The 14,455-nt window shown below is 44.9% G+C and overlaps 1 protein-coding gene across 2 annotated transcripts in view; it reads left to right on the forward strand.

The window, feature by feature from the left end:
• The window catches only part of elovl4a (ELOVL fatty acid elongase 4a), a 68,167-nt gene that overhangs the window by 43,413 nt on the left and 10,299 nt on the right, over positions 1-14,455 (forward strand). For both annotated transcript variants that reach the window (XM_085997686.1, XM_085997684.1), the window contains exons 3-5: positions 4,268-4,455; positions 8,067-8,147; positions 11,688-11,859. In XM_085997686.1, coding sequence (XP_085853812.1) covers positions 4,268-4,455; positions 8,067-8,147; positions 11,688-11,859 — 441 coding nt within the window. The remainder of the gene's footprint in view (positions 1-4,267; positions 4,456-8,066; positions 8,148-11,687; positions 11,860-14,455) is intronic.

Here is a 14,455-nt window from a genome sequence, read left to right on the forward strand (position 1 = left end):
TTAACTGCGCTTTCAGGATTGGTTGATTCTATAAGTCCTTCATTAGTTTTTCATTCGTTTTCTAGCTGCTTTCCTCGCATTTGTTTCATATGTTCCCGATCAATTCTAATTTGCTGCTATTTTACTTTAAACCAATCAACAAAGCATGATGTAGAAAATTTGACAGGAAAAGTGTGATCTTACACTAAGTGATTGTTACACAACAGGAGGTGTGTGCAAATGTAAGATTTTAATATCTAATACAGTAGATGGTATTTCTACCATGCATTTCCCATCCATCACACTTTCAAATGTTACATTCAAATTTCTGATTATACTGGGGGGGGGGGGAAACAAAGGCAGTTTAGAAAGTCCCCAGTAATTGAATATGTCTTAATTGACACAAAAGCCAAACTATATGTCACCTCAAATGGACCTTAACAATCACACACTTTAAAAAAAAAAAAAAAAAAATGAAAGGCAGGATTTTGAGCACTTAAACTTGGACCTTGTTATCGTTTACTTAACAGCAAATAAATCTGTACACAATTTTACTTTATCAGCAGAACAATACATTGGGCATTACATGTTATAAAGCTCCTGTTCCTATAAAACAGACTATCATCCCACTTAGTCTGAGCAATGTCATTGAAGATCACTAATAGTATGAAAAGATATATGTTCTGCATCTCACGTTTCTGATATGCAGAGTCTGTTACTCATCAACCCGATTGGTTCAAATCTTGTATAAATTATAACCTCACAATTGAACAGTTAGACGCCATACTAGTCCAATCAATGGGAAAACTAACAACTTGTTACAGCTAATTCTGAATGGCCAGTCGGGAAAACTTGCCAGTACAATAAAGGAGAATGTAAACCACCCAAATTGCTCAAAGTATTTTTTGAAATTTCTTTTCAACTGCCCCTGTTCTCTTTCTAATATTGAAAACAAGATTTTTAGCATAATAAAGACACAGTTGCATATTTTGCAATAACATGATAAAACTTAGTTATAAATTTTTTTGTATCTGGAGTATTGTTATTAACATCATTACTCTGAGGCTTCAGTCTCTCAAAAATCTGTGTTTGGAGTTGATGTGCCTTCTCCGAGCAAACACTTTGTTGTAGGAAATTAATTACACCTGCGCCTGCAATTCACACGGTGCAATACAGGAAACTTTGTTATATCCGGCACCGACGGGACTGAGCTGTTGCCGATCTATCAAAACTGCCGGACATACAAAGTTAATGTTGAAGCATACGGAGGTTTTCATCTCCGTATCTGACAACAAACACTGTTGCTTAGCAACAGCTTGTAAACAGTCAGCCCGTACCTTGGAAGCGTCTCTGTAGCTTAGCAACAGCTTCAGAGAGACTTTCCAGAGCCCGACTGTTGAAAACAAAGCCACGAGAAGAAAAAAAACCGAACAAAACGGCTCCTGATTTCTGCCGGTAGATAGAGGTGTCCGGACATACGGTGTCCGGACATACAACCTCCGGATAAACCAAAGTTTCCTGTAGTATAGAAATGCTAGTTCTTCATTTATAAGGTTTGTATTTAAAAAAGGACTGACAGACCCACCTATGACTGATGGTATTGTGCTGTAGTATTACAGTACAATAACATTGCAACAGTCCATTTGTTACGTGTAAAAAAGCACCATATTATCAAGGAAATAAGACAAGTTCAGGCACTGTTATGAGTGAGGTAGCAGCATCGAGAAGCCAGCAGTTCAGTTGCTACTCCAGCAACATTGTATCCGACTTCTCCTTTTACGGAGGTTAGATCAAGTGTCTTGTATAATGTTTCCATTGCCTGTCCCTTTTGAAATTTGCTGAGCTCAGATTTCTTTTCATTCAAGGTAAGGTATATGGAGTAACACTCTTACACTCCTGATTTTGCCTCCTCCCCTTGTGTGCACCACTCACTGTACCCTCCCATTCCTTTCCTGCTGTGCTCTTCCCCATGGCCTTGTCCCCTAATAATCTCTGCTCCCCACCCTCTTGCTTATGCACCACCCTCCCACCCCCCAGCCAACTGCCTGATGTGTCATCACTTCTTCCAAAGATTGTAATAGACTTTCCATATATCGGGGTAGAGTTTCTGCATAGGACACAAGCGGGAAAATTGCACTGGTTAGGTTACAGTTCAGTTTTCCGATAAAAAGCATTTGCATAATCACAAACCTAAAATCTTCCATGAACCAGCACAATCGCGCAGTGTAATAGAACATAATTGTTTATTTTTTTCTTTCCATTAAAATGTATTCACTTGATGTATTTAAGAGAGATAACCTGGTCCAGTTTTACTAATACAGCTGAAATGGGTTGATCAGTAAACAGAAGAAGTATAGGGGAATAGCAGATAGCCATTTCAACTGACTGTGAGCAATCCCACAGGAGATTAACTAATATAGGAGTTGTGGGGTGGCATGAATGTTTGATGAAATATGTGCTATATGCAACTCTTGAGATGCTTTGGCCACATTAGTTTCTACCTCAGGATCTTCCTGTAGAGAACCCTCCACTGTACTTGGACATTTCAGAGAAGACTTGTCTTCTACCTCCGCTTCATAATGTGGGCTGCTACAGAGGTGTGCCATCTGGTGCACGATGACCTGCACACATCTGGATTAAGGATTGTTCTTCCTGCACAACTGTAGGTTACCACAGCATGAAGCTTTCATGTTAGCGGATTCTTCCAGGCCACCCCAGGAGTAATCTGCCACATGAGACCAGCTGCAATGCACACATATCAAGCAAAGATCAACATTTTTATCATTTTTCCTTTGGAAAGGGGACATTAGCTGGACCATATACACAGCTTTCACCAGATGATGGGATTCTCTCAAGTGTAAATATGACACATTGGGGTTGATTTTCAGTGTGCCGTGAGGCGGGCTTTTAGGCGTGCGGGGGGCTAAAATCCCAAATTCGGGGGTCCCGACACCATCCCGCCCAAAACCCGCCTCCATGTAAGTTTCAAAGGAGGCGGGTACCTGCCCCGCACTGGGACCCGCCGACCCGAGACGGGAAGGGATTAGTGCCAATTAACTGCCAGTTAACAGGCAGTTTTTAGCCTGATCCCTATTTTGAAGGTTGTCATGTGGGATTCCTGATGGCTCCAAACCACGCCAGGTTAGAGCAGGCGGGCCGTCGAGTTGAAGGACTTGGAGGGGTCGCGATGTCGGTGTTCAGGTGAGTGATGGGTGCATGAGTGCAAACGTAAGTGTGTTTGGTGTGTCTGAAGTGTGTAAAGAAGTTTGAATTACCTGTACTTACCTTAACAGCCTTCCTTCCTCCAGGCTTCGGGAGTCCATCATTCAGCCGGCACAGAAAGCAGAATGGCTGCGATCTGTCAAAAGTGATAGTCTTCAGCTTTCAGTGCCGGCGAGATTTCTAACTGAGTCTGTGTAGAAGGACTCAGGTTAGAAGTCAGACTGTCAGTGTTTGACAGCTTCAAGCAGCTGTGAAACACTGATATTTCATCTTGTCAACACGTCTTGACAGATGAAATTTCAGTCTGTGACGTCACCTGTTGCCGGGTGGCCTTTAATTGGCCTGCTGAGCCCACTGGGCGGGCTCAACCAGGTCAATCAAGTGAAAATCGCGTGGATTGGCTGCATCTCGATGGAGGCGGGACTACAACCCGAAAGTTGTGGTCCCGACTTCTGAATGAAAATCCAGCCCATTATACTTGAAATTTCTCATTGCTTTTTTATTTTATAATGTGTTCTCAGTAACTGAAGCAGCTGAATCGCTTTTATTCATGTGTATCCAAGAAAAATGAGAACAGCAGAGATTGTCGATCTGCCAGTGGTGCCATCTGTGATGAGCAGAATGGAAAAGAAATTGGAGAGATTAGCATCTGAAAAATGTAAAGGGCAAGGTGGCTGCTGGGAGCAGAGAATGGGCAGTTTGGATTGTATGAAGCTACAGAATGGTTTAAGAGAGAGAACGATTAAAACTGCTTTTTATACTGGTACCGTTTTGGTTTCGATTCCAGGAGACCAGCATCTGAGCCATTTCCTGACAGTCACACGGCTAAATCGGGCTCCCTTCTCTCAAATAGTTTTGTGGACCCGTGGGTCTTTTAAGTCTGCCGCTGAGCTAATGGAACCGGGTTTAACGGTGTAAACTTTAGAGCTGGCTCACAGATGCTGGTTTTCCAGACTCTAAATTAAATGGTGCCAATATAAAAGCAGCTTGACTTGAAAGTTCTAGTGTTTGCTGCATGCAGCTATCTTTAAGAAGCACATTTATAACCAGTTCATTATTTTAACAGACAAACGGGTGGAAAACTGGACTTTGATGCAGTCTCCCCTACCTACATTGGCAGTGAGCAGTCTTTACCTGCTCTTTGTGTGGCTGGGTCCAAAATGGATGAAGAACAGGGAGCCTTTTCAGCTACAATCTCTGCTTATTTTCTACAACTTTGGAATGGTTATACTAAATTTCTACATCTTTAAAGAGGTTAGCTTATCATAATTATAAATTCCATTTAAATTGGATCTTTCTGCTGTGTCCAGAGCTTTGTTATTTAGATTTGTGAATATATTTTGATTTTAATTTTTTTAAATTACATAGTATTTACAGCACAAAAATATGCCATTCAGCCCAATAGGTCCATGTTCCACACTAGCCTCCTCCCACCTTAATTCATCTCTCCCTATCAACATATCCTTCTCGTCCTCTCTCACTCGTGTACTTATCTAGCTTTCCCTTAACTGCATCTATGCTATTTGCCTCAACTACTCCTTGTGGTGGCACTCTCTCTAACCACTCTGAGTAAAGAAGTTTCTCCTGAAGCCCTTATTGGATTTATTAGTGACTATCTTATATTTATGGCCCCTGGTTTTGGACTCCACCAAAAGTGGTAACATATTCTCTACATCTATCCTATCGAACCTCTTCATAATTTTAAAGACCTCTTATCAGGTTACCTTTCAGCCTTCTCTTTTCTAGAGAAAAGAGCCCCAGACGGTTCGGTCTTTTGGAATTCAGAGTGCGGAAATATACACACAACTGCTGCACAGCAGACAAAATATTGGACCTCCAAGTGGTGAATGAACAATCTCAGCTGCACAGTTATGCGAGATGCTGAGTGAAGGCTGGAGAGAAGATTGGAGGGACAGGTTCATTCCAAGCTCCTGAGAAGTAGACAGACACTGCAGCAGAAGCGGAGAAGCAGATCACCTGCCTATCCTGAAAAATAAAGAGACATTGCCCCCAAATTTTCTCTTTAATTATCACTTTTTTTCTGATTTACACCTGGGGCTAAATTTTATTCCAGTTGTGTTGCGGCAAAACAGACTACCTGGTCATTTATGTCATTGCTGTTTGTGGGACCTTACTGCGCCCACATTGACTGACACATTTCCCTCCATTACAATAGTGACTGCACTTCAAAAGTACTTCATTGGCTACAAAGCACTTTGGGACGTCCTGAGGTCGTGGAAGGTGCTATATATAAAAACAACAACAACTTGTATTTATATAGCGCCTTTAACGTAGTAAAACGTCCCACGGTGCTTCACAGGAGTATTAAAAGACACAAAATTTGACACTGAACCACACAAGGAGAAATTTAGGGCAGCTGACCAAAGGCTTGGTCAAAGAGGTGGGTGTTGAGTAGCGTCTTAAAGGAGGAAAGAGAGGTAGCGAGGCGGAGAGGTTTAGGCAGGGAATTCCAGAGCTTAGGACCGAGGCAACAGAAGGCACGGCCACCAGTGGTTGAGCAATTATAATCCGGGATGCTCGAGGGCAGAATGAGAGGAGTGCAGATATGGGGGTGGGGTGGTTGTTATGGGGCTGAAGGAGATTACAGAGATAGGGAGGAGCGAGGCCATGGAGGGATTTGAAAACAAGGATGAGAATTTTGAAATCGAGGCGTTGCTTAACTGGAAGCCAATGTAAGTCAGTGAGCACAGGGGTGATGGGCGAACGGGACTTGGTGCAAGTCAGGACACGGGCAGCTGAGTTTTGGATGACATCAAGTTTACGTAGGGTAGAATATGGGAGGCCAGCCAGGAGTGCATTGGAATAGTCAAGTCTAGAGTTAATAAAGGCATGGATGAGAGTTTCAGCAGCAGATGAGCTGAGACAAGGGTGGAGACGGGTGATGTTACGGAGGTGGAAATAGGCGGTCTTAGTTATGCTGTGGATATGTGGTTGGAAGCTCAATTCAGGGTCAAATATGACACCAAGGTTGTGATCAGTGTGGTTCAGCCTCAGACAGATGTTAGGGAGAGGGATGGAGTCGGTGGCTAGGGAACGGAGTTTGTGGCGGGGACCGAAAACAATGGCTTCGGTCTTCCCAATATTTAATTGGAGAAAATTTCTACTCATCCAGAACTGGATGTCGGACAAGCAGTCTGACAATTTAGAGACTGCGGAGGGGTCAAGAGAAGTGGTAGTGAGATAGATCTGCGTGTCGTCAGCGTACATGTGGAAACTGACGCTATCTTTTCGGATGATGTCGCCAAGGGGCAACATGTAGATGAGAAATAGGAGGGGGCCAAGGATAAATCCTTGGGGGACACCAGAGGTAATGATGCGGAAGCGGGAAGAGAAGCCGTTGCAGGTGATTACCTGGCTACGATTAGATAGATAAGAATGGAACCAGGCGAGTGCAGTCCCACCCAGCTGGAGGATGGTGGAGAGGCATTGGAGAAGGATGGCGTGGGCAACCGTTTCAAAGGTTACAGACAAGTCAAGAAGGACGAGGAGGGATAGTTTACCTTTGTCACAGTCACAAAGGATGTCATTTGTGACTTTGATGAGAGCCATTTCGGTACTGTGGCAAGGGCGGAAACCTGATTGAAGGGATTCAAGCATGGAATTCCGGGAAAGATGAGCACAGATTTGGGAGGCAACAACACGTTCAAGGACTTTGGAGAGGAAAGGGAGGTTGGAGATGGGGCGGTAGTTTGCAAGCATGGACGGGTCAAGGGTTGGTTTTTTGAGAGGGGTGATGACGGCAAATTTGAGGGAGAGGGGGACAGTACATGAGAGAGAACCATTAACAATGTCACCTAACATGGGAGCCAGAAAGGAAGTTGGGTGGTCAGCAGTTTGGTGGGAATAGGGTCGAGGGAGCAGGAAGTAGGTCTCATGAACAAGATGAGCGCGGAGAGGTCATGAGGGGAGATCGGAGAAAGATGTGAGTTCAGGGCTAGGGCAGGGGGGAACCTTGGAGGAAGTTTCGCCCAGTGGGCTAGGGGAAGGAAGGGGCAGCTGCAGAGGCAGCTGTGCGGTTGGTCTCAATCTTAGAGACAAAGAAGTCCATGAGCTCCTCACACTTGTTGGAGGTGAGGGTGGAGGAGAGAGGGGTTTAAGAAAACGGTTAGCAGTGGAGAATAGTAGAGAATATATAACTTCAAGTTCCTTCCTTCTTTCCTTACCTTCCTTTCCCTTTCATTCTTTCTTTCAGCTGTGTAAATGTAGAAAATGCAAGGGGGACTCCAGATGTTTTCCAGGCTGTTGTTGTCCACCCACTTAGCTACAAGGCGACAGAGATTATCCTCAAATTCAAAAAAAAAAAAAATGGGATGCCAGTAGAGGCTATAGAATGATCATAAGTGCTAAATAGTGATATTTCACGTGTGATTTCTGTTTGCTTAATAACAAACTACAAAATGTCTATAAATTTAGAAAGAAAAGAAAAAGTTGCATTTATATAGTGCATTTATATTTTTCAGTTTCAGGACGTCCTAAAGTGCTTTACAGCCAATGAAGTACTTTTGAAGTGTAGTCACTGTTGTAATGTAGGAAATGTAGAACAATTGCCGAGAATAAAATGTGGTGATCTAAAGATATTTCGGGCTAATTACAAGATCTCATACTTATTTCCTTTATTTTTTGTTGTTGAAATTTACATGCAAAAAGGAGAGATCCAACAGGAGGAACCTTTGTGAAGGAAATGCAGCTACAATACTATAGAGGCCCATTTAACCCATAAGATCCTTTTGCTATTCTTTTAATTGGGAGTTTACCCAAGTTTTCAGACACAAACCTAAAATGCATTGCAGTCTGTTTTTATTGTTCATCACTACTAACTCTTCATGATTTATTGTTCTTTACAGCTCTTCTTTGCTGCAAGAGCAGCAGGATACAGTTATATCTGCCAAGCTGTCAACTACACAGATGATGTCAATGAAGTGCGGGTAGGTACTTTAATTAACTGTACAATTCCTGACAACTTATCTCTTAAAAATTTAACAGATAAGCATTGGGCAGGAACATTTTCATTTCTAAACTTGCATTTAAGATAAATGCATGTATTCATTTCAGCATCCTCCATGTCCTGGACAGGAGTAAGCTGCATTCACAAAGGGAAAGTCACTGAATCTTAAGATATTTTTGATGTCCATAATGTCGGGTACTTCACCCACATGACTTTGCCTTCCTACGTTGTAAAAAGATCATTTCCCTTTGGTGATGTTTCAGTTCTTTCATCTCGATGTACAGTGGTCAAATGGTACCCCTTCGTCATTCCCATGGTAAAGTGCATTATAGTTTTGAGAGAGATCATTGAACAAGTCGCTGTTTTTTATATATACTAATGGATCTACTGTAAGTTGGAGGGTAAGGCGAAGAAGTGGGGGTGGGTTGGTAAGGAAAATATTTAATGTCTTGGGGATGGACAGGATTTATTTGAGGTGGGGGAGGGACAGTTTTTAAGTATATAAATAGATATAAATAATTTACCCTTTTTTTAGCATAGCTCATGATAAGTTGCAGGATACATTCTGTCTTAAAGGTGTTTGATAAAGTGCCACATAATAAGCTTGCCAGCAAAGTTGAAGCCCATGGAATAAAAAGACCAGTGGCAGCATGGATACAAAATTGGCTAAGTAACAGAAAACAGAGAGCAGTGGTGAACGGTTGTTTATCGGACTGGAGGAAGGTACACAGTGGTGTTCCCCAGGGGTTGGTACTTGGACCACTGCTTTTCTTGATATATATTAATGATTTGGACTTGGGTGTACAGGCCACAACTTCAAAATTTGCAGATAACACAAAACTTGGAAATATAGTGAACAGTGAGGAGGATGGTGATGGACTTCAAGAGGACATAGGCAGACTGGTGAAATGGGCGGACACGTGGCAGATGAAATTTAATGCAGAAAAGTGCAAAGTGATACATTTTGGTAGGCAGACCGAGGAGAGGCAATATAAACTAAAGGGTACAATCCTAAAGCGGGTGCATGAACAGAGAGACTTAGGGGTATATTTGCACAAATCATTGAAGGTGGCAGGGCAGGTTGAGGAAGCGGTTAAAAAAGCATACGGGATCCTGGGCTTCATAAATAGAGGCATAGAGTACAAAAGCAAGGAAGTTATGATGAACCTGTATAAAACACTGGTTCGGCCTCAACTGGAGTATTGTGTCCAATTCTGGGCACCGCACTTTAGGAAGGATGTGAAGGCCTTAGAGAGGGTGCAGAAAAGATTTACAAGAATGGTTCCAGGGATGAGGGACTCCAGTTACGTGGATAAACTGGAGAAGCTGGGGTTGTTCTCCTTGGAGCAAAGAAGGTTGAGAGAAATTTGATCGAGGTGTTCAAAATCATGAGGGGTCTAGACAGAGTAGATAGAGAAACTGTTCCCATTGGCAGAAGGGTCGAGAACCAGAGGAGATACATTTAAGGTGCTTGGCAGAAGAACCAAAGGCAACATGAGGAAAAACTTTTTAACGTTATGATCTGGAATGCACTGCCTGAGAGGGTGGTGGAGGCAGACTCAATCGTGGTTTTCAAAAGGGAATTGGATAAGTACCTGAAGGAAAAAAAATTTGCAGGGCTATGGGGAAATGGCAGAGGAGTGGGACTGGCTAAAGTGCACTTGCAGAGAGCTGGTACGGGCTCGACGGGCCGAATGGCCTCTTTCTGTGCTGTGAACATTCTGTGATTTTAACTCTCTCACTCGTCCTCATGTTTTCCATCCATCCTTCACTTCCTTTCTTCCTTGTCATTAAAAACATACTTATATGCAACAATTCATAGTATTGGAATGATAGTTATGTGTGTGTTGCTGACAAGGCCAGCATTTATTGCTCATCCTTAGTTGCCCGGCGAAGGTGCTGGTGAGCCACCTTTTTGAACCGCTGTTGCAGTGGTTTGTTATAACTGAGTGGCTTGCTAGGCCATTTTAGAGGACAGTTGAGTCAACCACATTGGTGTGGGATTGGATTTACATATAGTCCATACCAGGTAAGGATGGCAGGTTTCCTTCTGTAAAGCAGTGGTTCTCAAACTTTTTTGGTCCTCTTATCTAAATTATAATACTCAAAATATGAAAGTGCTGCATATAAAGAGTGTTTTAATAATTCTTTTAAGAAATCAGGTATTTACTTACAGATATCAGTGAGATGGGTGTGCCTGCTTCTCACAGCACAGTCTGTCTATCCTTGGTGTGATGTTTGACAATTTATTTAAAGCTGTGCCTGCTGTTCACTTTCCTACTTGTTACATTAATTTTAAGTACTGTCCTAAAAACTATTGCTCATCTATGAATTTTAATTATGAACCATTTAAAAAAAAAAAAAAAAAAAAAAAAAAAAATTGAAATTAGCAAAAGCCTCAATTTTAATTCAATTCTAAAGAGCTAAAAAAAAGTTAAATTAAAAAGAACTCAACGAAAAAAAACTCAAAACATACAGCTGCTTTAGTGATTGGGATCGTCTGCTTCACACCCGTCCGCCGACATCCACATCAAACAAACTTGTTTTTTTTGCGGTCAGGGTGTTCCCAGCGGGTCAGGAACAAGTCCTGGCATTTCCAGCTTTCAGCCAGTCCGCACCCTGCTGTCTCCAGCCAGTGACGAGCAAACCCGAACTCGCCTTCCAAAAAAACCATCCGGCAACTTGACGGGCCCAGATCTCCAACAGCCTCGCTCCCTCCACCGTGCAACTTTCCCAGAACTGTCCGGCACATAAATCAGTACTGCTACAGTAACGGGATTTCGGCTTGATTTGGCCCAGCAGCGGCTTCACATCCGCCGACATTAATAATCCAAGATTATCCCATGCGACTGCTTTGGGGAAAGTTCGCAAAACGAATAAAAACCTCCCAGCAGACCGTACGAAGCCAGCAGGAGATTCACGGTGAACGATGGCAACTCGCCCTTGGATGAAGGTTAAAACTTACCGACTCCCGACAAAACGTTTCTATTGTTCAGTGGCCCTTTGCCGTATTACCAGCCAGCCAACCTCTGCTCTCCTCCCACAGACAACAGTGAGAGGAATCCGACCGTGAACACTCTGGTCCCGCTTCCTCCTCGATTCTCACTGGTTTATTTTTACAGTCTGCAATTTTTCAGAGATCTTCTCCAACGAATAATTGGTCAATGTTACATGGACCCCCCCGGAATGTCTCCGTAGACCCCAGTTTGAGAACCACTGCTCCAAAGGATATTAGTGAACCAGTTGGGTTCTTCTGAAAATCTAATAGTTTCATGTTACTTTTACTGATAGCAACTTTTATGGCGTCCCATTCATTAAACTATTTGTCCATTTCAAACATTGGCCAACTTGTTGAGCATTTCTAGCAGCTTTCTTTTTAGTCCAGAGTTCTAATGTTTGTGGTTTTCTTTTTACATTGTTTGTAAAACATCAGTTATGAAATGTACATGTTGGGAAATTAACTTTGTTTTGTCATTGTAAAATAGTTTTATTCATTACAATTTCTTCTTGTCCATCACAGATAGCTTCAGCCTTGTGGTGGTACTATGTCTCAAAAGGGATTGAGTACTTGGACACAGTATTTTTTATATTGAGGAAGAAATTTAACCAGGTCAGCTTCCTACACGTATATCATCACTTCACAATGTTTACCCTCTGGTGGATCGGAATCAAATGGGTAGCAGGAGGGCAATGTGAGTACAAAATGAGAATTGCCAGACATAGTCACAGACACCTGATTATCAGGGGAACTAAATCTATATCAAAATTAAGTTATAAATTGAAGAGCTCTGCTGAGGATGAGGGCAGTCTATGATATCATCTTTCAATTTATGGGCCTATCTTGAAGTCCTGCTACAGTATAAATACAACTAAGTTATAGGCATGATCAAGTAGTAATTGGAGAGGAAAACATAAAATACTACATATTACTGTTTTTACACACCTGTTTCATCTTTAGTTGGTTATAGCACATGGTCTTATGAGGGTATGCACGCAAGTGTTGAGGTGTTCTCAGCTCTTGTGATTGGGTGGTAGTTAGAAAATAGGAATATCCTTGGGTATCTTTTTCAACTTGTGATTACCTTGCCCAAAATTATATTTCCAATGCATTTAAGTGTCAATCTCGGGAGGAAAAATATCTCCAGTGCTTACCAGTTATAATAACTGCAGTCTTATGAGGATATTTAGTCTCATTCGCTGGGAACCTTTAAACAAATAAATGTGAGAAAACAACTCACGTCGTTGTGATGTCATTGTTTGTTTATGCTTGCCAGCTGGTCTTGTAGATCTTGAGGGGAAATCCCCAGAAAAGTAAAGGTAGGCAATCTAACACTCTTCCATATATATCATCCTCCACATGCAAATCAGTTATATCAAAATATTACAATAATGAAGGTGGGTAGGATTGAGTCCCAGTTGCAACACAAGAGTGGCAAATATTTTGTTAACTAACAAATCAAGACATTAATTAATTAATCTATATATAGAAAACGGTATGTCTCTCTGTCTCTCTGTCCGGCTATACAATCAAAAGTTATAGAGCGTACCTACACTTGTGTTACATCAAAAGAAAGCTTACGATTCCAGAACGGTAGTAAGCGTATTTACGTTTCAGTGAGACAAAAATTGTGCCCGCGGTATCCAAAAAACGTTCAAAATTTCGCTCATTATCTGCTCATTAGCATTGAATGACGTCGAGGTCGACCAATCGTACGGTCGAGCGACCCGACGGTCGACCAATCGCTGCGTGGCGGGGGCGGGTTCCTCGGGCGGGCGGGCCCTCCAAGAGTCGAGTGACGGGACGATTGACCAATCCTACGCTTCGGTGACCTGACGGTCGACCAATTGGTGCGTGTGTGGGCGGGCCTTATCGTTCTGAACCGAGGTGAGTCGCCGCCATCTTGATTCCAAACTTTTCATTTCTTTTCCCGCTTTCTACGTATTTAAAAAAAAAAAAAAGTTGCTTTTAAAACACACATTGTTTTAAAAAAAAAAAGTAAATTACTTTCTAAATCTTTTATCTAATCTCATTAATTTTCCTACCTTTCCCCGTTTTTGCAGGTAGGCCTCGAAGCCTGGGCGTCTGTTGCCAGCCATGCTGGACCCTAGGCAATTGTTTTGTGGCAAGCTCCTCCCACACCACCACCCCCCACCCCCCCCCCCGCCTTGCTGGGCCCGATTCCGAACCAGCGGCCAGCCATCTTGGTAAAGGCTGGCTGGGCTCACTGCAAGGCTCCTCGCGCTTCATTCGGGGGGGGCTCGGGAGGGGGAGCGGAGAGTGTTACCCCGGCAACCGGGCTCGCCAGCCGCAATCGGCCGTCTCAAGCCGCCTCCGGCCCGGCCTCGGGAGGGCGGGGCTCGGGCTGACCGGGCCGCTGCGCTCGGCATGTCAGTGCGTGGGGCGGCACGGAGCTCAGCGGAGCCATCGCCGGCAGAGCGGAGAGGGTCTGCTGGCTCCCCCCTCCCTTTCTCCCCCCTCCCTTTCTCCCCCCACCTCCTCCCCCCTCCCCTTCCCCCCCGGTCGCGCGCTCTCTTTTTCCACCCCCCCCCCCCCCCCAGTCGCGCTCTCTCTTTCCCCCCCCCCCCCCCCAGTCGCGCTCTCTCTTCCCCCCCCCCCCCCCCACCCAGTCGCGCGCTCTCTTCCCCCCACCAGTCGCGCGCTCTCTTCCCCCCCCCCCTGCCAGTCGCGCGCTCTCTTTCCACCCTGCCCCCCAGTCGCGCGCTCTCTTCCCCCCGCAGTCGCGCGCTCTCTTCCCCCCCCCCCCAGTCGCGCGCTCTCTTCCCCCCCCCAGTCGCGCGCTCTCTTCCCCCCCCCTAGTCGCGCGCTCTCTTCCCCCCCCCCCCAGTCGCGCGCTCTCTTCCCCCCACCCCCAGTCGCGCGCTCTCTTCCCCCCCAGTCGCGCGCTCTCTTCCCCCCCCAGTCGCGCGCTCTCTTCCCCCCCCCCAGTCGCGCGCTCTCTTCCCCCCCCCAGTCGCGCGCTCTCTTCCCCCCCCCCAGTCGCGCGCTCTCTTCCCCCCCCCCAGTCGCGCGCTCTCTTCCCCCCCCCCAGTCGCGCGCTCTCTTCCCCCCCCCCAGTCGCGCGCTCTCTTCCCCCCCCAGTCGCGCGCTCTCTTCCCCCCCCAGTCGCGCGCTCTCTTCCCCCCCCAGTCGCGCGCTCTCTTCCCCCCCCAGTCGCGCGCTCTCTTCCCCCCCCAGTCGCGCGCTCTCTTCCCCCCCCAGTCGCGCGCTCTCTTCCCCCCCAGTCGCGCGCGCTCTTCCCCCCCCCAGTCGCGCGCTCTCTTCCCCCC

This window comes from Somniosus microcephalus, chromosome 9 (genome assembly GCF_052327205.1).
Source record: "Somniosus microcephalus isolate GS21.2 chromosome 9, FLI_Smic_1.0, whole genome shotgun sequence".
Taxonomy (NCBI): Eukaryota; Metazoa; Chordata; class Chondrichthyes; order Squaliformes; family Somniosidae; genus Somniosus; species Somniosus microcephalus.